The sequence below is a fragment of the Ornithodoros turicata genome, chromosome 7 (genome assembly GCF_037126465.1).
Source record: "Ornithodoros turicata isolate Travis chromosome 7, ASM3712646v1, whole genome shotgun sequence".
In the NCBI taxonomy this organism is placed as follows: domain Eukaryota; kingdom Metazoa; phylum Arthropoda; class Arachnida; order Ixodida; family Argasidae; genus Ornithodoros; species Ornithodoros turicata.
In genome coordinates this window covers 17,494,108-17,517,390 of record NC_088207.1, presented here as the reverse complement: position 1 = coordinate 17,517,390, position 23,283 = coordinate 17,494,108, and the positions used below count along the sequence as shown (strand labels likewise).

Here is a 23,283-nt window from a genome sequence, read left to right as displayed (position 1 = left end):
AAAGTCGAACTTATGCAGCGCTAGACCATTCTACGTTTCCCTCTCGCCCATGCGAGATCAATCAAAGCTTTGGTAAGTGCTTGGCCAACGAGCTCGTTTCTTGATACGGATCTGTACCCTGGCCGACGGCTTTCCAATCTTCGCTCTGCCTATCACTATGCAACGCTGCGCCAACGTTGGATGGCCGAAAGAGTCGCTGGCCAACTGTCATCGGACCTTTTGCCAACCGTCGGCCATCGGCCATTGCTTGCTTGGGTGGCGTTCATTGCAACTCTGTACACGAAACCATAACGCTCACATCCACTTAGTCGAAGATTCGAAGAAATCAAACATTTCTAGACGTACAAATCATAACTGAGGGGTACATGAGGACGGTACACAGGCGAAAAAATGAGCTGAGAAGTCAACTGGTACCGGTTTGCTTCCAGTTTGCACCAAGTCGTGGTGGGACCACTGGAACTGGGACCAACTGGTACCAAACTGATGGCAACTGGAAAGTAAACTGATAACACTTAAAGCTGGGCTGGCGGGAACTGGAAAGTGAACTGGTACCACTTTAAGCTGGACTGGTGGCAAGTGGGCACTGTATGGAACCAGTTCGAACTGGTATGATGCCATGTGGAAACTAAACTGGTACTTGTTCAAACAGGATTAGTGGGAACTGAAAGTGTAGTGGTGCCAGTTTGAACTGGACCAGTTTACATGTTTGGGGGATGTTTCGGTTTCTGTACCGGGACAGGTTTCTATGAAGATTGCAAGATGAAGTTATAGCAATGGTCAGAAAGTAACTTTATAGTATATTCCAATTTGAGTAAGGCTCGTTAGTTTTAACGAAAGCTATTTTGGAATTGTTACATATTTGTATTTTGCGCGTTCTTGCTCGATGAACGATGCGTTTACTATGGTGAGCTAGAATGAATGGTGTGCTGAACGGCGACTGAAACCGTGTCATGACGACGGGCCTCCCGATAGGTGGCTACCAAGGGCAAGGAAAAATACGGTTTCGTAGAAACAACCCTATCCAGAAATCCCATGGCAAAGGAAAAAGCGTCCTAAAACAATTCCCCTTTTCATGAAAATTTGTTGCAGATAAAGAAGAAACACCACGTATATCGAGTATGTAATCAGCGTGAACTGTGATCTGTACCATGATGGGCTGCTGGAGAACTGCTGGAGAATGCTGCATGAGAACTGGGCTGCTACGAGGCCAGGTGAAAACACTGCTGGGGCATTGTTCGCGTTGACAGCCGCACTTGCTCCCTGACGTAATATCAATGAGCAACGGCAAGCACCGTTTTCATTCCTTGGCTTTATAAGAGACAATGGTCTCCTCTGCACGCTTTAGCTGAACTCATAGTGTAACTACCACACACTCTCTCTCCCATCATCTTTCCCATAATCATCCCCGACACACTCACCATGGTTTTGGCGCTCTTTCGCCTTTGTGCTATTAAACACATAATCAATCAATCAATCATAGTGTAACTTTAATGCCTTGTGCAGAGACATTACCTGGCCGCAAGGGGGCAATGCGTTGACTGCTGGGTTAGTGCTACGGGTGATACACACGTCGTATGAGACTTAGCGATACCAAGGACTTGGATGATTATGCACTTATCTCTGTGCTTATCGCACTCAAGAATGAGACATGCGGCAGTGAGCCGCAAGATAGCTGTTGAAGTTCCTCTTTCGCCGTCACCCTCTCCTCTCTGCCGTCCTCTCTGTAAAAAAAAGGTAGTGTAATAAATGCCACCAGCCTGCGGTTTTCTATGTATGCATAGGTCAACCATCTAAAGCAAAGATGAGGCCAACACGGAACGAACACGAACTCTAATTTCGTCCTGAATTCATTTATTGAGCAATCTCCGTCGGTGGACCCGAGAAAGTGTGAAGCAGAAGACGACGAAGAAAATGTACATCGTGCTTCTTGCATGCCTGCCGTCGAACAGTACTCTTACGTGCGTGAAATACGTTGGAGCACTATAGCACAAATTTCTGCAATTTACCTCTTCCTCTGTGCGGAATACCACTACGGGGTCATAGAAGTGGGTCTTGCCCGCGGCACTACCATCATTCCTCTAGGCGTTCCAGTGGGCCAAGGTCATGGAACATGCGGAAGGCAAACGTAAGCGGCAGCGTGATCCGTCCAAGTCATATGCTAAGAAAACATCAGGAAGAAAAGGCAAAGCTGCGACACTCTCTAAGAAGTCCGAATCGCACACGAGACACGCTGCCTTCTCACCATCTACGCCAGACGAGCCTCATAGACATGACCAACGGGGTATATTTACTAGCGAACTTGCGCACCGACGTGGTACCGCGGTTGACCTTGGTGACTTGAACTGGAATGCTGTCCCTAAAGACAGACGGCCAACAATGCAGGCCGTGGACAAAGAACATCTGCTTCCGAAGGGAAAGAATATTGACCCCGCATTTATTGAACTTATGTCAGATGTCGAAGATGTTACGTCTCAGCCAGCGGGTGCTACTTCTGATCCGGATGAAAAGCTTGAAAGCGAGGGTGAAAAATGCCAAGATCCACCTAGGAGAAAAAGCATCTTCAGAATGTTCAGCTGGAAACGCAAGCCTGATTCTGCGAATAAAGCCATTTTGAATGTGGGTCGACACCCCGGGGAGAACATCGACGACCTATCGAAAGAGAAACGTGCGGAAGTCGAAAAACTTATAACGGAAACACCACTTGAAGTCTCGCATCATGCCTCTGGAGCTGTTTCTCCACATGAACCATCTACGGCAGTGGGTAACAAAGTGACGCAGCAGAAAGCTGATGCTCAGACTACGAGTAAGCAGAAACGACATCCGCATAAAAAGCATCCTGCATTCATTGGCGGTTTTGCGAAGATATGGGCCATCATTACAGGAAAGACCAAAGGTGAGTTGTTGCGAGTTATTGTTCCTTGCCGCTTATTGGCTTTGCCCCGAAGAATTTCGATGTAAGGGAGTCTCGATATCACAACTTGTACCCATTGTCTATTCTGGCGGTACATGCTCGATGTGAGAGGTCTGTGCTTTTCAGATGACGTCAACGCCCCAGAGCGAGAACCACTTACCACAACAGAACTCATCTGCGTTGCAGTCACGATTCTTCTTCTTCTTGTCCTTGTGTCGGCGATAGCATACCTCCTCGTCATCTCTTTCTTGGGGCATTCAAGAACAGACATCATATTCGACTGTACCTCGTCCGAATGCAGTGAAGTAAAGAACAGCCTGACTTCAATGCTCAACGATGCCTTCGATCCGTGCACTGACTACTTTGGCTATGTATGCGACAAATGGCTAAGAAGCCACAGCTTCCACAGTTTCATCGAGTACACAATTGGGGAGTTCCATCGTCACTTCAACACCACTCTATTTCGTTCCGAGCAAATCCCTGTAGACAAGTATGGCATGCACGTCTTGACCAGACTTTACAGGACATGCTATAGGTTTATGGAATCCAGCAACTTTACTCTTCGCACCATTGCCGCCTACACTAGTGACGAGCTTAACATACCACAGCTACTCAACGTGGGAAGTTTGGGCGAACAGTTAACTTATTTAGTTAACGCGTCACTAAGCAGAGGTTTTTCGACTGTCTTCAGCCTGCATTTTGAGAACAAGGAAAAGAAAGCCTACCTCTACCTGAAATCTACAGCCTCGGTACAAGAACGCATGGAGAGCACTGTACACGAGGCTTCTTCTAGATATCACGACTACGATTTCGGTCCCCACATGGAAGGTTACGTGAGAGACGTTGTCAAGGTAATATACAAGAAGGACGATGCTGAGTCATATGTGCTTCAAGTGATGAAGTGGGATCGGCAGTTCGACAGCCTTCTGAAAAAGCCTTGTAACGAAGAATACAAGAGAATTCAGAAGACTGCACCACTATTCTATCCCGTCAGCGTCACTCAGGTCATTGACTTGATAAACAGCCTAGCACCACCAAGACTAGCGTTGACTCCAAGCGATGACACTATGGTGGTGTGCGGATTCGACACCATTGACGACGTACTGCTAACCATGAGCAATGGCACGCTTATCGCCAGAGGTATCTACTTCGCCGTGCATTTGATGACGAACGTTCTGCGCCTCTTCAACCTACGACAACACCTTATTGGAGCTTCGTCGGACATCATAATCACCACCTGCTTTAGAATCACCCAACAGGCTCTGTTTCACACGTGGCCCTACTTGGTGACACGGAAGATGGATTATAGCCGCAGGGCAGAAGAAGCGAAGGGTCTCGCAAATTCGCTTAGCCGTATTACAAGGAAAGGCGAGGGAATTGAGTGGATGACAGAAATCAGCCACCATGAAGTCGACACTGCCTTAGATCATCTGGACATTATAGCATATGAGGATACCGCGCTCCATAACATGCAGAGCACCTACGATCACCTACTACTTGAGGACGAGGACTTTCTGTTTACTTTGTTTGAAATCAAGAGGTTCGAAACTAAATTACTCCTGGATTGGCTTCCGACAAGCGTAGGAAGCGCTTTAGCCAGGCACCAGGTAGCATCAAACCTCTCACTCCAGAGTTTGCACCGCGAGATGAAGAGTTGGATCTTCATCCCAACGGCGTATCAGAGTCCTCCATTGTTCAGGTACAACGAGAAGCCAGGTATCCTTCCATTTTACATGAATCACCCAACTCTGGGTACCCTTGTGGCCAGGGAGATGGTACGAGCGATTGGACCTTCACAACGGTGGGACATGGAAACGAGGAAACTGGTTAAAAGCTACATGGATTGCCTGGCGTCTATACGGGATTGGCTGGGCATCAAAGCTCTCGAAGGAAATGTGTCTTCTTGGCGTGCGGAAGCCTTCTCCTGGTCTCTAGGATCCCATATGTCTTATAACGCAATGCGTGCAATATTTGAGCAGCATGCGAAAAAAAATTCGGCACACTTTGTAGCCGCGCAAGAACTGTACTTCATTCTGTCATGTCTCATGACCTGTTCCTCCGTCAAATCCGGGCCTCTCTTTCTTCCAAGAGAACGGTGCGAGATTTCTCTTTTGAGCAACGTAGACTTTTGGAGGTACTACAATTGTACAGAGGTTGCTCAGTTGACATGCATATCGTCACTGTATCAGCCTGGGTAGTTCATACATGACGGCTGCTATCACGTTCTCCGCTGTAGTACATGCGATATGGTTTTCATTTTGTTGTACAGATTATCAATAGACAGTTACATTCGTCGCTTATCGCAACGCTATTCATACGCTACCTGTGATTGTGGCGACTCGAGTGGAATAAATGGTATAGTATCATGCGACATGCCTTTCGTCTGATCACTGGGCTGTGGTGAGCAGTCATATTTCCGGACGCTCCAGCACCCCGATTGATAAGGTACCGTGTTCATCAACGTGTCCATCCAGTCAGGTAATAACGGCAAACAGGTTGACCAGAACTCTCCTGCATCCCCCTCCAGGGCGTTGTTGTATCCCTTATATAATTTTACAAGCTATGAGAGCTACCTATACACGCCGTCGGGCATCCCGTGGGAACTACAGGGCTGCAAATTACCTAAAATGTAGTTAATTAAACGAACTAAATAAAAACTTATCAATGCGGAAATGCGAGATAGCGGAAATGGTAGCCATTCCATTGTTTAAACCCGTCCTCTTTTTCGAATATCCTGTCTGAATCGAGTAGAGCCAAATTTTGCTATGCAAATGCGCTGAATGAAATGAAACAACGCACTGCGCATAAACTGCGTCCGTCAGGTTCGCAAATGGAGTGTTAAGACCTGGAGGTCCTGTGTTGGTGAACCCTATACCTCCGTCAGTAAGGTTCAAAGACAATCTTCCGATGCTGCTGTACAGTGAAAGATCTCACGGCTCTCACTTGTGTCGAATTCCAATGGCAGATTCAGAGCGCCTCCGGAGCAAGTCTGTTCGATTGGCAGATTGGGAACAGTTCTGGAGTCTTCCAGTGGGAGCTTCGGAGCGGCATTCGAGCCAAGGCCGCTACAGGGGGCAACCCAGACTGCTCCGCCAAAATAGGCAGATTCAGCCGGAACTCTATGTGACGTGTCACTTGTTGCTTGTGCTTCCTATTTCCTGTCTCTGCTTCGCCAACATGGCCGCCTCGCAAGGCGTCTTCGCCGTGACTACGCAGTCTTTCGCGTCGTACGTTTGCGATTTTGTTTCATGAAGTGTAGGAACTGTTGTAAAGGAAGACGACGAGGAGAGAAAATGGGAGGAGAACGAAGTTTGATTTTTTTTTTGGGGGGGGGGGGGGCTTTGGAGTTGGTGGAGGTCGGTCACGCGGTGGATCCGTTCCGAAATAAATAGGTATTACTTTGGCCAGAGGTCTCTCTATTAAGGTCCGGGGCAAGAATTTTCTAGAGATAAAGGTGGTGCCGAAACCCGGGAAGCGGACCTGCGAGAGAAGAGCCGAAAGATTTCGTGTGGCATCGCAAGAAGCGTTAGGCCTACCAGCAGAACGAACAACCAGATGGTGGAAGAACTGAAGCGGCGTCGAGGAGGATTGAGGAGTGCTCTGTCTCGCTCGATCAATGGAGAATTTGAGAAGCTCACCGAAGCAGATCTTCAGGAGGAAGAAATCGAGGTCCTGACTGCACAGCTAAAGAAGAAACTGGAGAAGTTGGAGGCAGTGGACGCAGAAGTGGAGGTCCACTGGACAGAGCAAGAACTCGAGCCCGAATAACAAGAAAGCTTTGAATATAGTGACCGAGCGACAGCGCTATTGGCGAGGCTGCAGTTTCGTGTGCAAAGACTGAATTCAGTAGCCAGTTTGCGTGGGAGTCATCGTTCAGGCCTGTTCGCGACTCAACCGCATTCGGCCTGCAGATCAGCTAGGTTGCCGAAGTTGAACCTAGTCAAATTCACCGGGCAACGAAAGGACTGGATGGCATTTTGGGAACAGTTTCGGCAAGTCATTCATGACAATGGGAGGCTTTCCGTTTGCGAGAAGTTCAGCTACTTGAGGTCAGCTCTCACTGGGGAAGCTGCTGCAGCAGCAATATATGGACTGCCAACTACAGAAAGGTGCTACAATGACGCACTTGAAATTTTGAAAGGTCGTTACGGGAATGAAGCCCCACAAACAGAGGACCACATGACGAGGCTCATGGGATTACAACCAGTCAGGTCCCACCAGGATGCAAAGGGTCTCAGGAAGCTCCATGACGAGCTGTCATCGCATATAAGAGCTCTGAAGGCATTAGGAGTCTCGGAGGAGTCGTTTTCGTCAAAGTTGTACTGCCTAATGCTTCGCCTGATACCACAAGGCACCGTTGTGGAATTCAACAGAAGGATGCTGGAGGCAGAAGATGGATCTCCAGAGGAAGAGGGATCTCGAGAGGAGACGCCCAACGGACAAGGTGACAGAGAAAATCCAACACCTTCCAGAGGGGAGCACGTCGCTAAGCTACGTAAATTCATCAAGTTCCTACGAGTGGAGGTAGAATGCTTGGAAAGAACGCTTACTGCTCAAGGAACAAGAAGAGATACAGGAGATGGATTTCCAAAAATGAAAGGCGCTCGAAAGCAGCGTACAAAGGGATCAGCGAGACTGTCGTCAGCAGCAGCACTAGTCAACACTACATATCAGCTGTCGGATTGTTTCTTTTGCAAGTCACGGGATCACTGGACCACGGAGTGCGACGCACGAATGTCACAGGATGACAAGCTTCGAAGGCTGCAGGAGGCAGGGCGATGTTTCCGATGCACCTGGCCAAACCACGTATCTAGGAAATGTTGGAGGAAGGTGAAATGCGGTAAGTGCCAAGGAAGGCACGCGGCTTCGGTGTGCAATCATCGTAGAGGAGATGAAGAGGTGAGTCAAGACCGCGCAGCGGATGGAACAACTCAACTGAGTTTAGAGCTGTTGAACGAAGATTATGCTCCTACGACTGTTTTGCAGACCACAGTTGCTTGGTGCAAAAGGGAAAAGGAGCAACGGAAATGTAAGGTGATGTTCGACACCGGCAATCAACGATCGTTCGTGACCAAGCAGATCGTCCAGACGCTCCACTGCAGAACGGTGGGAGAAGAGACTGTAAAAGTAGGCGTGTTTGGAGGGCAAGAGGAAGAGCGGCTATATAGACGAGTTCGACTGAAACTGCAAAGTCTATACAACGAGAACGAGTACGACCTGGAAGTCCTGGTAACGGATACCATATGTGCACAGAGGACACCAAGGCCGGGATCCGGAATACTGGACCAGATGAAAGAGAGGCATCTAGCAGTTCAACATTTGACGTGCGCAGAAAGCCAAGGACAAGTGCAAGTTCTCATCGGCACAGACGTGTACTGGGATCTGGTGACAGGAGAAGTTATCAGGTTAGGACGAGCACTGAGAGCAGTAGAGACGCGGCTGGGATGGACAGTGCACGGGGCTACTTCAGAAGCGGGAAGGAGTCACGAGTCCAATCAAGCACTGGTACTACGAGTTTCTGCTAATCAGGACCAGCAGGATAACTACGTGCAGAAGTTTTGGCAACTGGAAGCAATTGGAGTCGCACCAGAAACCGAAAACAGTGAAAGCGGTAGAGTACTGCGGCGGTTCGGCGAAGCGGTGACTTTGAACGAGGGACGCTATGAGGTATCGCTTCCATACAAAGCCGTAGGGAACTTGGACAGCAACGAAGAGATTGCGCTGAGGAGGCTGGGCCAATTAACCAGAAAACTGTCAAAACACGAAAAACTCATGAACAGATATGATGAAGCCATACGCATGTATAGTCAAAATAACATGGCTGAGAGAGTACCAGCGAAGAGCGGGGAGGTCGTCTACTATATGCCTCACCAGGCGGTACCGAGAGAGACGAGTAGCACTACCAAATTGAGAGTGGTGTTCGACTGCTTGTCAAGTAATGGAAGCACGAAGTCCCTCAACGACTGTTTGGAAGTCGGGCCTAATTTAAACCCGGATGTAGTGGAGCTAATGATCAACTTCCGAATCCATAAGGTGGCTTTAGTAGCGGATGTGGAGAAAGCCTTTCTACAAATGCAAGTGAAAGAGCACGATAGGGATGCTCTCCGCTATCTCTGGTATGAAGGAAAGCCACAAAAACGAAGCCCGCTACCGAAAATAGAACATTGGAGAATGACAAGGGTGCCGTTCGGCACAACGGCGAGTCCCTTCCTGCTGGCGGCGACGTTACGACATCGTTTTAAGGTCATGGAACAAGAATACCCTGATACCGCAAAAATGCTGGGAAAGCACATGCACGTGGATGATCTGGTGACTGGGGCGAATGATGCAAAAGAGGCAATCAAGATTGCGAAAGACTCAACAGAGATCCTACAACGTAATGATGATGTAGGATCCTACATGATCCTACACCGAACATGAAGTTTCACAAGTGGGCATCAAGCGATAAAAGCGTGCTGGAGTTCCTGAGAGGTGAGACTGAGGAAAGGAAAATAAGCGACAGCGACGAGATCCAGAAAGTGTTGGGATTGTCGTGTGTGCCAGAAACAGACATGTTGACGTTTTCTGTCGATGGAGTTTGGAACATGTACCAGGCGACTGGGGCCACCAAATGACTTGTGCTACGAATTACAGCACGGATATTTGATCCACTGGGGATGTTGGCACCGTTTACTATCCGTGGAAAGGCAATATTTCAAGAACTGTGGAAGCTAAAGGTCGGATGGGACGACGCTTTACCTGCGCAGTCGCAAGTATCCTGGAGCCACTGGGGTTCTGAACTGTCTCATCTTCAAGAGGTTCAATTACCAAGGTATTATGAAGCGAATGGGGTCGCCGGCGTCAGACACGTCGAAATACACATCTTTTGCGACGACAGCCCGACCGCATATGGGGCAGTGGCATACACAGGCATGGAAGACAAGTCTCTGACGAGAAGCAGTGCGTTTCTCATCGCAAAGTCAAGACTCGCTCCTCTAAAGGCGCAGACGATACCTCGACTTGAGCTGATGGCTTGTCTCGTCGGAGGAAGATTGTTCGCGTACCTGAAAGCAAAGTTCGAAGCATGTCCCACGCAAATTCATTTCTGGACGGACTCAAAGATTGCGCTCTGTTGGATACAAGGGGACGCCAACCGCTGGAAGCAGTTCGTTCAAAACAGAGTGAGGGAAATTCAAGAAATCACAAACTCCACGGAACGGAGATACTGCAACACAAAGGAGAACCCGGCGGATATGGTGACCAGAGGCATCACTGCAGACAAATTGATTGATAGCCAGCGGTGGTGGACGGGACCAAACTGGATTTCGTGCGACCAACGCCAATCCCTACGTCGAGCATGGACAGGGAAAATTTCAGGAAGGTAGAGCCGGAAGAAAAGGTCTCACGAGACGTGATTCAGACGCTAACCGCAACAGTTGGGGAAATCGTCGACATGAAGAGGTACAGCTCAGCAAAGAAGCTACATCATGTGGTAGCCTGGGTCTTGCGATTCGTAGCCAAGCTGAAAAAACGGAGTGAGGAAGGTGGACCTCTTGGCTCAGAAGAGGTACGAGAAGCCGAAAATTATTGTCTGAAGATCGTGCAGCAGAACGCGTTTCATGTAGAAATAGCAGCGGTTCAGAGCCAAAGACCGTCGCCTGCGAAATCGCCCCTACAAGGGTACAGTCTGTTTTTGGACGGCGAAGGGATCCTCAGGATGACTGGCAGACTACAAGAAAGCGATCTACCCTACGCTCAAAAGCATCCTATTGCGCTACCAAAGCAGGAATCTTACTCTGAAACTATCATCAGAAAGTGCCATTTGGATGTGTTACACGGCGGTTTGCGAGATACCCTAGTACAAGTGCGAGAGAAGTACTGGATAGTACGTGCTAGGCAAGCTGTCAAGAATAAGAAGTTGGGTCGTATGTCAACGATACAATGCGCAGGCTTCAAGACAAACCCCAGCGCCGCAGCCAGCGTCAAGGGTACCGCAGTCGGAGCTGTTTACAGTTACTGGACTCGACTTCGCAGGACCACTGATGGTGAGGACGAGCCGATCAACGAGGCAGATATACTTCGTTATATTCGTATGCGCAACAACGAGGGCGGTACACCTGGAAGTAGTGCAGGATATGGCCACGGCAACATATTTTTGCTGGCTTTCCAAAGGTTCGTTGCACGACGTGGAATACCGAGCAAGGTGTACAGCGACAATGCGAAGACTTTTCAAAAGAGCAACGAAGAGTTGAAGAAATTGTGGAAAATTGTAACTGGAGAAGGTGTCAAGGAGAAGATCGCTGACTGGGCAATTGATTGGCGATACAATGTTCCGTACGCTCCCTGGTGGGGCGGATTTTATGAGCGACTCATCAGATCCGTCAAGGTGGCATTGAAAAAGACCATCGGCGCAAGGTGCCTGAACGAGACAGAGCTCACCACTATCGTTACCGAGATAGAAGCTGTTATAAACTCGCGGCCCCTCACTTTTGTTTATGACGATCAAGAGATCCGCCCATTGTATCCTGCAGCGTTCCTTACGGGAAAAAGACTAACGATGCTACCAGCTTCTAACACAGGCGACATGCCGGAAAGCTCAGCCGACACCATCCAACGTTGCTGGAGGCAACGAGCGGAAAGCTTACGTGCTTTCTGGGAGAAATGGTCACGGGAGTACCTTACAGAAGTAAGGAATCTTTGGAGCAAACGTCGTGGTAGAGCATTACAAGAGGGCGACTTGGTCATCGTACGCGAAGACTGCAGGCCAAGGCAAAGGTGGACAACAGGACGGATTTCGCGATGCGCCTGCCAGGAAGGGACCAGAAGTCACGGGCATTCGAAGTTAAGCTGGCCAACGGGTCAGCTATCGTCCGATGTGGTGAACTTTTGTATAAACTTGAAGTGTGAAGAAATGACATTTCTACGGGGGCCAGTGTGTAGGAGCTGTTGTAAAGGAAGACGACGAGGAGAGACAATGAGAGGAGAACGAAGTTTGATTTTTGTTTTTTTTGGGGGGCTTTGGAGTTGGTGGGGGTCGGTCACGTGGTGGATCCGTTCCGAAATAAATAGGTGTTACTTTGGCCAGAAGTCTCTCTATTAAGGTCCGGGGCAAGAATTTTCTACATGAAGGAAGCGATAAGTCAGACATTACAATGGCAACGTTAGGGGATTAGAAGGACCTTGATGTTGCAAAACATAGCGTTATAGTGGAACATGAGTACCTTCTTCTTCCTCCGTCTGTGGCCGTCGTCCACCCAGGGAGATTGGCCAGGGCCAAACTCCCAAGTTGGGCGCATGTTTTCCAGTCGCAGATTCGCATCACTTGTTGGCCTGATCAAGCCGCTGCATTGCCGAGTCTGCCAGTTGCTCCGACTCTGCCATTGGAATTCAACATTTATTTCCCTTGCTTGCATTATTTCACTTGACTTGCTCTATGTCTGTCAATGTATTTCTACTGTAGAGGTAATAAGGTAATATATATAGATCATAATGCTTCCGAAATATATATCCAAGTATGGCTTTATGTATTGTATATATGCACCATGATTTTGTGAACAGTGCATTAAAGGCGTACTGTTAAAGGCGTCGACGGACATTATACTCGGCAGTGATGGCCACTAACTACTTCTATAGTAGTTTAACTATAACTACTAACTACTTCGCGATGGAGTAGTTTAACTAGTAGTTCAACTACTTTTCAGGGGAGTAGTTAAAACTACTTCTTTAACTACTGCAATGTAGTTCAACTACATCCATCAACACCACTCCCTTGTAGTGTTCTTGGACACCTAAATATGAATCAAAAGCAGTGATAATGATATACTCTTGTGCCTACGTCGCTTAATTCACATACTGTAAAAAAATCAACTGCCTGTCTCTTGTATATTATGCGCTGACAAAAGAGCTTGCTGCGGAAATATTTTCTATGGAGTGACAGCCTCCGCTATAAAAGTATGTACAACATACGGCAGACCATGTATGAGATTTTCACTCATGCTCCTTCGTCACAGATCAATGCGCCATGCACAAATATTGCGGTGGGTGCCAATTGCGCCACTGTCGACCGTAAAATATTTTCGCTCAGCCACGATGGTCGATGACATAGCCATCCTATATCGTTATGTGCACACCAGGACGGTAACCAAGGTACTACGCAGGCCGCTACGATCGTCAAATAGAAAGCTTGCGGCGGGATTCTTTCTGTGCCTACGCGATAAACTGAGTTGCAGAATAATTTCACAGCAAATGAGGCTTCACTAGACAAGCATTAAAAGCGAAGATTTAGTACACATGCACGGCACAATTGCTCTGCACCTCCGTTCTCATCAAACAAGTAGGTGAAAGTAAAACTCGGAAGCACAATCGTGCCGTAAAGCTTGCGGCAAAATCGGAAGTAGTTGGAGCTTGCGGTAACCTAACTACTGTAGTTAACTACTCGAAATGGTAGTTTAACTCAGGTCCCCCAAACTCACCTCGGAAAAGCGTGCAACGAAGAAGGCCGCCACTAGATACCCCACTGTTGCCGTTCCGGACCACTTCAGCGCGCTAAGTTTAGCGGCAAAACGTTTTTGTTGTTTCTGCGAATGAATCTAGTCTTTATATGTCCAAATAAAACGCGTAGAACAACTTTCTGTGTCCTGTTTCACTTTTTGGTCCCGTTTTTAAACGTGTTGAGCGATCGGAAGGATCTAGTGCACGGCTGCGTGCATCACATAGCGTACCTGTCGTACCAGGCGCCGCAGGCGCAGTCGTCCATTTCTCCTTCGGTGACTTGGCCTGGCTTGGATTGTGCTTCAACTGGATCTTTAGCGCGCTACAATCAAACGCAAGCCAACGTCTGGTGACAATGGGGTATCTAAGGGCGGCCTCCGGCATTGCACGCATCGGGATAGGAACAAATACATGGGAAAATGGCGACCTTGGGGGACCTGGTTTAACTAGTAGTTGCCACTACATTTCTGCAAGTAGTTGATTACTACTTTTTAACTACAATCAGGTAGTTTAACTACATGTAGTTAACTACTGGCCATCACCGATACTCGGTGTATATTTTTTGGCATTACAGATCTAACAGCGGCAGCTGTATAGTGAAGACTTTCTCGGGGACGCGTCAGCGTCGGCATTCGCATGTCCGCACACAAACGACGACAAGGGGAAGTACATACTTGAGTGGAACTGCAGCAAGGGACGCGGACAAGCGGGTTAAAACATGACAGGAGACCTGCAGGTCTCCTTCTTGGTCTCTCCCCCCCCCCCGTTCCTGGTACTTCAACCAAATATCCCGCTTCAACCCACTTGTTGACAAGGGGAAGATGCTAGCACAGGAGCGGCATGAACGAAAACAACGAAGACCGCGGGAAAAGACATAAGAACGCGGCACATGTTATTTGTAAAATTTTACAGGGTCAGATGTACAGTGGAGGTTTTACCGAGATCGCCCCCCGTCGGTGTAGTCCGGTATTCGCATGTCCGCACAAAACTATTATGACATGTGCGCTTAGCGCTTGGGAGACAGGAGAAGAATGCTATCGCTACAATCGCTATCGATGGAAAGCGAGATAAGCTGAGTGAGATGGCAATGACATCATCACGGAAAGGCGAATATCGACAGAACTTTGGCGGACAAATTTCGTGGACTCCAAAAGCACCGCCTACGCACCATCGCACTCTTGTTGCTATCATCGCATTATCGCATGTCTTATTGCACAAGACAAGCCCCACCCGATTTCCACTCGCAGGCCTAAATGTATGCTCCGTACAGCTCCACGCAGAAGACGTTGCGCACGACTATGTCCTGTGTATGACATTACTTCTGTGCCCTTCCGAGACGTGAATGAAGACGGAGATTCTGGTACAACTCGACAGCTTCAAGTGCTGATGCGGGGCGCGTCACAGTGGCAAGTGCAACCGAGCGGCCAGTGTTGCCATTTACCTGCGCGCCGGAGTACTGGCTACACCACTTGAAGTCGCCCTTCCTGGAGACGACGTCGCAGAAATTCGTACTGTGCAGCTTCGCACAGGTCTCGTGGTGGCAGTGTGCTACTTCTCGCCTCGCGCCACGCCGGAACTTGACCCGGACATTGGCCCTTCTTGGAAGTCCCCGTTTAGAGATCTTGCCCCGTGTGTACTAATCCTTGGCGAGTGAGGGTTCTATTCTGTGTGCCTTGACGCGGTTACGCCGAATTCTGACCTCACTGTGCAGGGACTTGCTAGAAGTTTATTTTGTTCTGGGTCACATGTACTTAGTGGAGTTATGTGGTATCTCTTTGTCATCTTTATGGGACTTGTGTTTAGATGACTCCTATCAGTCAGCGGCGGCTAGCGTAGTGCACGAGGTTTATGTGATTCATGTCACATAGCGGCGACTTGCCCCATTGACCAGTGACCGGTGACTTTTTGCGTTCAATGATAAATAGTATCCCCCAAGAACACGCTGACATCCCTCACTTATCCTGAGGATGTCATTGCGGGACAGCGGTGACATCCTGGGATTATCCCCAGATGACCCTCAATTTGTTAAAAAAGTGTTAGAATGAGACTCCAGAGATAGTCCCAGGGACAACATCTGGGGACAAGACTTGTATACTCTCAGGAGCACTATAGGATCTTGTAAAATTCTACAGTAAATCTGCTTTCATTTCTCACTTTTAGAAGTGTGTAGCCGTTTACAGTGGAAACGGACTCTCTCTGTTGCAGTTTTCAACCTCGGCCACCAGCTTGTCATTTTCCGTCTCTCATTTTTGATTGTTTTTCTATAACGAACAATGGGTGCCGTGGTATAAAAAGCAAAAAAATATAAAAGCTCATGTAACACTAAGTGTAAGACTAAGACAGCCGACTTTGAAAGGAATATCCAACAGTAGCATTTCCTTTCGCAGATACAACATATACTATGTATTGCTTATCTTGCGAACTCTCCCATGTGCGAGAGTCCTCCTAGCATCGCAGTCAAAACCAAGGGTGAGGTACCTAAGTTCAATTCAGTTTCATGTATAAGTAACACACCAGTGACGAATTCTTTGGAGTATAAGGATACAACCAAGGTAGCGTCCGTGTTTCCTACTTAATTGATTTAAAACATCCAGCGAAAGTCAAGCACGCGCTGCAATATACCATCACTTTTCTGTATCTTCCACGGAAATGCTCCGTGCAGCATCCTGTCAGGGACCTTGCACGGATGTTCATGCCAACAAGATCACAATGAAAGGTCTAGCAAGCTATATTTTATCGCACATTGAACTCAGTGCATGGAGTATCCGTTGAAAACATTCAGTTCGTATCCCTGTATTTTCTCTTTCTATTCTTCTGTTCTCTCTTTGTAGTATTTTGTGGTTTATACACGATCACTACTGATTTGGTTGCGTTTGGTTATGAGAAACAAACCGAAACACTAATTAATGGGCGCAAGCACAGGAATGCACATCGCATTATTAAACTAATTTACTTCTCCTATATATGTCCTCCGGCTGTCGGCCGCAGGATGTACGCAAATGTCTATCACTGGAAAATCCCATGATGACGCTGTCCGGATATCCTCTTGACATCCCATCACGGACGAGGACGCGATGACACTTCGAGGACGTCCTGAGGATCCCGAGTGTTCTTGGGGTCATAATTGTATTTCAAATACTTTTTGAAGTATTTTGTACTCTATCTTAATTACTTTAATTTTCATGTATTTATACTCTATCTTAATTACATTCTAACGTTAGTATTTATTATCTTATCTTAAATACATGTTTGAGTATCTTCCACATGTCTGGTAGGAAGTGAAGCGCGTATACTGAACGTGGCCGCACAAATGAAACGAATAGACTTCATCTGCCGTGCCTAAGCATATCTTTCATGAGCAAGGTAATGTTTCGTGAAATTTGGTGAAGCCGACGGGTTGACTTCTGATGTCCCTCACATGAAGCTCCACATGAGAGCGGTTCATAACCACCAAGAAATCGAAGGCGCGATAAATGCTGCTATCGCAAAATCCTCGCAACGCGTATGTCAAACTATGCGAGAGAAGGGTCTGGTTTCACCACCAATGACGTTAAATGTGCCGACTTAAAACTAATGCGTTTGAAACCGAAGCAGATTGGGTGCACGATCGAGCTTCCCGGAATGTTGAAATGAAAAACAAAGACTCGCACAAACGTCAAACTTCCACCGAATCACGAAAACGAGTGTTTCAAGTATAGTGTGCCGGCGCTCTTGCATCCGTTGAGGAACAAACCGAACGATTATGTCACATACTGCAAACACATGGATTTCGACTCCAGAGACGCGCGTAACGTACTGGTCACCCTGCTTCCCAGTCACTTACGAAGACATTACCCTGAGGGAGAGTAAAAACAAAATCTCCGTGTACATCTATACGTCTTTGACGAGCAGACGAGTTAGAAGATATCTACCGGACAGGATCCCTGCACGCTCTATGAGGATAAAGTCCATCTGCTCAGGGTTAGCTGTCATTTCTATGGTATTAAAAAATTAGCACTTTCATGGGACGAAGTGACTTTTTTTACTGCGAGGAATGCACGAGCGACTATGGGACGAGGGCGTTCCCAAGCAGCACAATGCACTGAAAGTCGAGTGCAATATAGGGGTGGACGGTATGTGTCTTATCAATGTTCTTTAGTTTCACGAGTCTGTTCAAGGCCTTCCACCTACCCGTCCACCCCTATTGCACTCGACTTTGAGTACATTGTGCAGCTTGTGTTGGAGCAACACGCACGTCTGTGTCGAGACGTAAATGAAGTGCCCCTATTTCACGGTATTGGACACGGAGAGCGTTTTGGAAACGTATGCACTCCTTAGGGACGCCGTGATTGTGCACAGGATGAGCTCGTACAGCATGGTTGTAGTGAAAAGTTGCGACGGAAAAATAGTGGGGCTCGATGGCTTTTTGGGACGCAACGCGCCAGAAAAATGCTTGCCCGCGGTAAAGCATCATTTGTTTAGCGATCAAATCGCTGTCCCTCGCCGTTAGTCAGGAGTATGGAAGACCACTTTCGACACGAGTGCGCGACGCACTGCGAATTTTGTGGAATCGAATTTAACCAGCACACGCGGAAGGTGTCGCATCACGACCGCACCCGTTTCGTAGAGCGCGGTTCCACGAATTTCGTCGCGAAGCTGTGTGATGCATGCGGTGGCATAGCCACGGGGGGGCTAGGGGGGGCTCGAGCCCCCCCTACCTGCCACTGACCGACCCACACAAATTGTGCAAATCCGAGAACATAATACTATATGTGGGGGGAGGGGGGCGGTGTGACGATCGCGAAAGTTCTTGCAGTTCATGGCGTCTATCTAAGAAGCACTCGTGAATGGTTTTCAAAGTATGAGCTTTTCAAAATACTTCCAATCTCGTGACACCACCTCATTGGTCATGACAGCCTATACATGTAATCGTACTGTGAACGTCTAAATAAACTATTTTCGTTCCTTTTTTAATCCTCAGTTTGCAGTGTGCACAAGTATGTGTGTGTTGTCGACACAGGATCAGCGGGGGGGGGGGGGGCGAGTTTTCGTATCGAGCCCCCCCCCCCCTACCTTGGAGGTCTGGCTACGCCACTGGATGCATGTAACCTTACGTGCCGTAATACCAAAGAACTCGTCGTGTGCGTGCACAACCTGCACTACGATTTGAGTCCCCTTCTCTGCCACATGCACGTTCTAAATATGGGTGAACCGTGGATCTTAGCTTCAAGTTCGGAAAATATAAGTGTTCAACATTGGCGATCTCCATTTCCGCGACACCACGCAGTTTTCCAACCTCTCCTTGTCGAAACTGACAGGAACGCTGCTCGCCAGTGGTGGTGAGAGCACGTTTCATTGTAGCCGTCAGATGATTGGTGACCGTTTCCGCCGCCTCCTCAGGAAGGGCATTTATCCGTAAACTTTCGGCGACAGTTGAGAAGCGTACAATTTGCCAGCGTTACCGCCATAGGACGCTTTCAAAAATGACCTGAACGAGCAAGAGCTAACGGACGAGGACTACCAGTGCGCCCATGACATTTTCGATTTGTTCGAATGTAAGGACCTCCGCGGTTACACGCGTCTCTACGTCACGGTCGAAGCCTGTCAGCTCTGCGAGATCGTGCTCTATTTAGACGGATAGGATGGATATCCTACGTCCCGTGTCCCTCGCCGGTTACGCGTGGAGGATCGTACTGAATTCACTCACCAAAGTCCAACTCGAGCCTATGAGCGATCACGAGATGTGTGAAACGATCGAGAAGGGAATCAGGGGAGCGCATATGTAACAGCTTCCACAGATACTGTCGTGCTAATCACGAGGGGTGCGATGATTACGACCTCAGCAAGAAAATACTTTTATCCAGTACCTCGACGTGAACAGTTTGTACCCGTAGGCGATGACTTGCCATCTCCCGACAGGTGGTTTTGAGTGGGTCAGTCATTTCAGGTGGAGCGTGATCGATTTTCTCAACATTCCTCACGATTCGGAAGTGGGTCACGTGGGTCTACGTGGTAGACATGTTGTGTTGAAGAACTGCACGCGCTCATCATGGATTCTCCCCTGGCACCCGAACACAGGCGCGTGAACGAGAACGACCTTCCCCCATACCAGCGACACTTGAAACACGTCTTTACACTGAACGCCCCACCCACAAAGAAAGCCCCCTGAGGGGCTGCATTTGCGCGCAACCCCACAACCACACTGCAAGAGAAAAGGATGTGAAAAGGTGTTAACTTCTGTAGTTACGACCTAGGTCAACATAGCTTCTGATAAAGGGTGTAAAAGTGTGCTAAAATATATCATCATATATCCAAATTAATACAGAAAGGCGTACGCCCCCTCGCTCACCGAATCAGAAGCGGTAACCCCACCATTCGTAGGTGTCGCATTGGCAAGTGTAGGGTGGGACAAGCGAAAGCTTGCCCACATGATATTTCACAAATAGTACTGCTCTCGCCCTAAAAACAAGGAGTTTGGCACAGTTCGCCCTAGAAACGAAGAGCAGCAGGTAGAACTTTGCAACCTTTTTGGCACAACGTATGCGATAACTATGACCTCCTAAAAGGTGGAACTGCTCCACCTTTCTTTCTAGGAGTGCAGACATTTGGTGGTGTCGAGGCGAACCGGATGAATCACTGTTCTCCATGCGCCTTCAACCACTGAAGTTACTGAAGTAGCGCGGCTTTCGTGTACTAGATGAGCAGAAATAATGACCTTGAAGTACCCATCTCCCTCAGTGCATGTGCACTTCGCTACTATAATGGACACACCTCATGATAATGATGATGAAGATGGTGGTGAATATTGTCACGGGTAATAGGCGAGCGTGAGAGGACGAAGACGTTCTCTGGCACGGGTGGCGGTCTCTTCCTCTCGTGCTGGCCCGATAATAAACAGACTGAGTCACCTCCGTTTCTCTTAACATTTGGTGGAGGTGCTGGCTCGCCCCGACCGTCCTGCTGCTGCCATGGCCATCGACACCCCAGCCCCGACCTGCCGACAGAACTATGAGACACAAGACGACTTGATCTGACCAGAAGCCCCCAGCCGCGTTGAGAACCGACGCCCGTGACAGCAGCACCCAGTGATGGCTCAGCTCCCGCCCTCGGACCACCGACCTTCCAGCGAGCGGCACAGCGTCACCATCAGCGTCACCATCAGCGTCACCTCAACCGCATTTTTCACCGTTCAACAACTGCCGTTCGTCCACATCGACTCGCGAGCTGTGGTGCCCGCGGGGGTCACCACTTCAAGGAGGGGGAGTAATGTAACGGCCGGTAGATGAAGATGAAGTGCATGTCACGCGCAACCATTCTCATACATTAAATCATTACCATCCTGACGCTGTGCCTCTCGCAACAATATGAGGGGAAAGCAGTAACTCCTGTCACGCAAAGTCAAAAACGAAAAAAAAAAAAAAGAAATGAAGAGGAAAGGAAGGAGAAAGAGAAATATAATGTATTCACGTTTGTGGTTGCTTCAGCACCACTCTTAAATAAGTGGCTAAAAACGCGCTTGTGTGAGAATAGCTGAGCTAAAACATGCATGGCTCCCCGAAGCACTCCTTAGCCTCGAAATTCTCTCGCGAAGACTGTCACAGAGGGCACCAAAAGGTTTATATACGCCAGCAGGCTCTCCTACTCTTCTTCGATGCCGCCCACAGGGGTGGCATCCAATGTATTGCTCCGTAGACGAAAGCGTGCTGGGCGAACGCAATGCATCCTGGACAGGTCCTGGTCGCACGTCACAGCAAACGTCAAGGCACACGTGACCTTAAAGAGGGCGGCGCTCGTGATCGGCGGCCAAACCGTTTGTAAACAATGCGGTTGTTGTTTCTGGACGACGTTTTGAATGTTTTTCGATCACGGTAATTATTTTTATCCGATAATCCCGTAGTAAAACGCGCAGTTTTACACATAAAGCCTCGTGTTGTTGACAGCTTCCAAAGATGTGATGACGACCGCGCGTTAAGACTCACCGAGCCGATGCAATGTACTTAAACTACACTCTTAAAAATGAACTTCACCGCATAGCACGCTCCTATCCAACCATCATCTCGAATAATTACGTTATCTGCCATGATTTGTTGAAAAGGGAGGCGTACGCCTTTTTTGTGACACTTATGCTGTTCATAATTGTCACAAAAATGGCGTACGCCTCCCGTTTTCAACAAATCAGGGCAGATAACGATATCATTCGACATGATGGTTGGCTAAGAGCGTGCTATGCGGTGAAGTTCAGGTTTAAGAGTGTAAGGTGAAATGGGCTACCATGTTGCGGAAGAAGCACCGCATAGTTTCCGCGGCAAAATATGGTCATCTCTTGGTGTTATGACGGTGAAAATATGTCGGTAAGCGGCAAAACGACATGTCAACAAAGCCACATGACCTCAAAATTACGTTTTCTATGACGTGCGACCAGGACAAGATGGCAGTTTTGCCAAAAGCACCCGCTTGAGAGTAGTTACAACAATGGCGGGTTTGTGTCACCCCTGTGATGGCGCCCTATAGCTAGTCATCCCTGACGAGGCTCTAGCCGTGCCGCCGCGCGAGCCGTGGTTTTGTAATGCCTCACACGTACCCTGCAGCTGCATCACTCTTCCCTCCTCAAGGATTCTTCAGAATGCTCTAGCACTGTGAACACGAGCCCCGTATAGCAACAGGACGCCCAACGAAGTGTCAGAACATCCATTAACCGTCGCCCTGTCCTCTATCCTGTGGACGAGCCCTGGCCCGTCTTAGTTGACTGCACGCAGGCCTCCAGGCGCTCGCACTCATGTCCTTGACGTTTTGTTGATTTCGAGACTATAATTCGGATCCGAGATTTGCTGCCGCTGTCACTATCGTCAGCGTGTATGGCAGTCGATACACGGAAGGTCCGGAAGACAATATACCGGGTGTTTCAGTTAAATCCCCGGGCTAAATAATTCGCGAACGGGTGCACCAATCCACGAACTATCTTTTTTACAAGTATCTGTCCGATACCACCTACAAGCTGCACACCGTGTGGATTAGTGGGAGGCGCTCATTATTAAGATAAAAATGCAAATGAGTTTCGTCAAAAAGCGTATCTTCTAAAGCAGGGCGCTGTAGGCATTAAAATGGGTACTACCCCTTTTGGGACCTTCAGTGGACACCTTTTAGAGAAAAATCTGCCACCGAAGCGGGTCATTTGTTGCAGTAATTAATTGGTTTCGGTTTACGTATTTTTGTCGCGGCTGGTCGCGGCGAAGCGCAAAAGGGCGTATTTCATTGGTGTAATTCATTGGTGTAATTCATTAATGTAAGGACGTAATTTATTGATGGATAAGGGAGTGAAAGAGCGTCCTTTTGCGCTGCGCCGCGACCAGCCGCGAGAAAAATACGTAAACCGAAACCAATTAATTACTGCAACAAATGACCCGCTTCGGTGGCAGATTTTTCTCTAAAAGGTGTCCATTGAAGGTCTCAAAAGGGGTAGTACCCATTTTAATGCCGACAGCGCACTGCTTCAGAAGTTACGCTTTTTGACGAAACTCATTTGCATTTTTATTTTAATAATGAGCGCCTCCCACTCATTCACACGGTGTGCAGCTTGTAGGTGGTATCGGACAGATACTTGTAAAAACGAAAGTTCGTGGATTTGTGCACCCGTTCGCGAATTATTTAGCCCGGGGCTTTAACTGAAACACCCGGTATAGAAAACTACAAGAAAGGAGGTGGCATCAATGGTTCCCCAGTCCCGCTCTTTGGTTCCTAAATAGAGAAGATACAAAAAAGCCGTCAAGTCCACGAAGGAGGTATTCAGAATAAAATTCAAAACGGTTAGGAGCATATAGTAGTCCTTTTGGTTCCCTTCTTTTTTAGTACGCATTTGTGCTCTCGATGACATTGGCTTATTAATAGCTCGGGCCTATCTCGTTTTGACGACCACGCCCAGTACC

The 23,283-nt window shown here is 48.2% G+C and overlaps 3 protein-coding genes across 3 annotated transcripts; all 3 read left to right on the top strand.

Moving 5' to 3' along the window:
- Positions 1–1,912: 1,912 nt before the first annotated feature.
- On the top strand, positions 1,913–5,279 carry LOC135399609 (uncharacterized). The gene is made up of 2 exons (XM_064631336.1): positions 1,913–2,893; positions 3,038–5,279. Exons 1-2 carry the CDS (start codon positions 2,104–2,106, stop codon positions 5,107–5,109), a joined length of 2,862 nt encoding a protein of 953 aa, XP_064487406.1. The 5' UTR covers positions 1,913–2,103; the 3' UTR covers positions 5,110–5,279.
- Positions 5,280–6,880: 1,601 nt separating this feature from the next.
- LOC135400502 (uncharacterized) lies at positions 6,881–9,331 on the top strand. The gene has a single exon (XM_064632334.1). It carries the CDS (start codon positions 6,881–6,883, stop codon positions 9,329–9,331), a length of 2,451 nt encoding a protein of 816 aa, XP_064488404.1.
- On the top strand, positions 9,328–19,001 carry LOC135400501 (uncharacterized). Its single transcript, XM_064632333.1, has 4 exons — positions 9,328–9,382; positions 9,545–10,071; positions 10,185–11,576; positions 18,831–19,001. The coding sequence occupies exons 1-4, from the start codon at positions 9,328–9,330 to the stop codon at positions 18,999–19,001; spliced, it is 2,145 nt and encodes a 714-aa protein (XP_064488403.1).
- Positions 19,002–23,283: the final 4,282 nt, after the last annotated feature.

What these genes read in the sequence shown, in the direction of transcription:
- LOC135400502 (XM_064632334.1), top strand. Translation starts at nt 6,881, where the DNA reads ATGGCATTTTGGGAACAGTTTCGGCAAGTCATTCATGACAATGGGAGG.
- LOC135400501 (XM_064632333.1), top strand. Translation starts at nt 9,328, where the DNA reads ATGAAGTTTCACAAGTGGGCATCAAGCGATAAAAGCGTGCTGGAGTTC. An exon ending in AGCAGTTCGTTCAAAACAGA is followed by an intron (nt 10,072 to 10,184) that starts GTGAGGGAAATT and finishes ATTGATTGATAG; the next exon opens with CCAGCGGTGGTGGACGGGAC. An exon ending in CACGGGAGTACCTTACAGAA is followed by an intron (nt 11,577 to 18,830) that starts GTAAGGAATCTT and finishes TTACCGCCATAG; the next exon opens with GACGCTTTCAAAAATGACCT.
- LOC135399609 (XM_064631336.1), top strand. Translation starts at nt 2,104, where the DNA reads ATGGAACATGCGGAAGGCAAACGTAAGCGGCAGCGTGATCCGTCCAAG. An exon ending in CATTACAGGAAAGACCAAAG is followed by an intron (nt 2,894 to 3,037) that starts GTGAGTTGTTGC and finishes TGTGCTTTTCAG; the next exon opens with ATGACGTCAACGCCCCAGAG.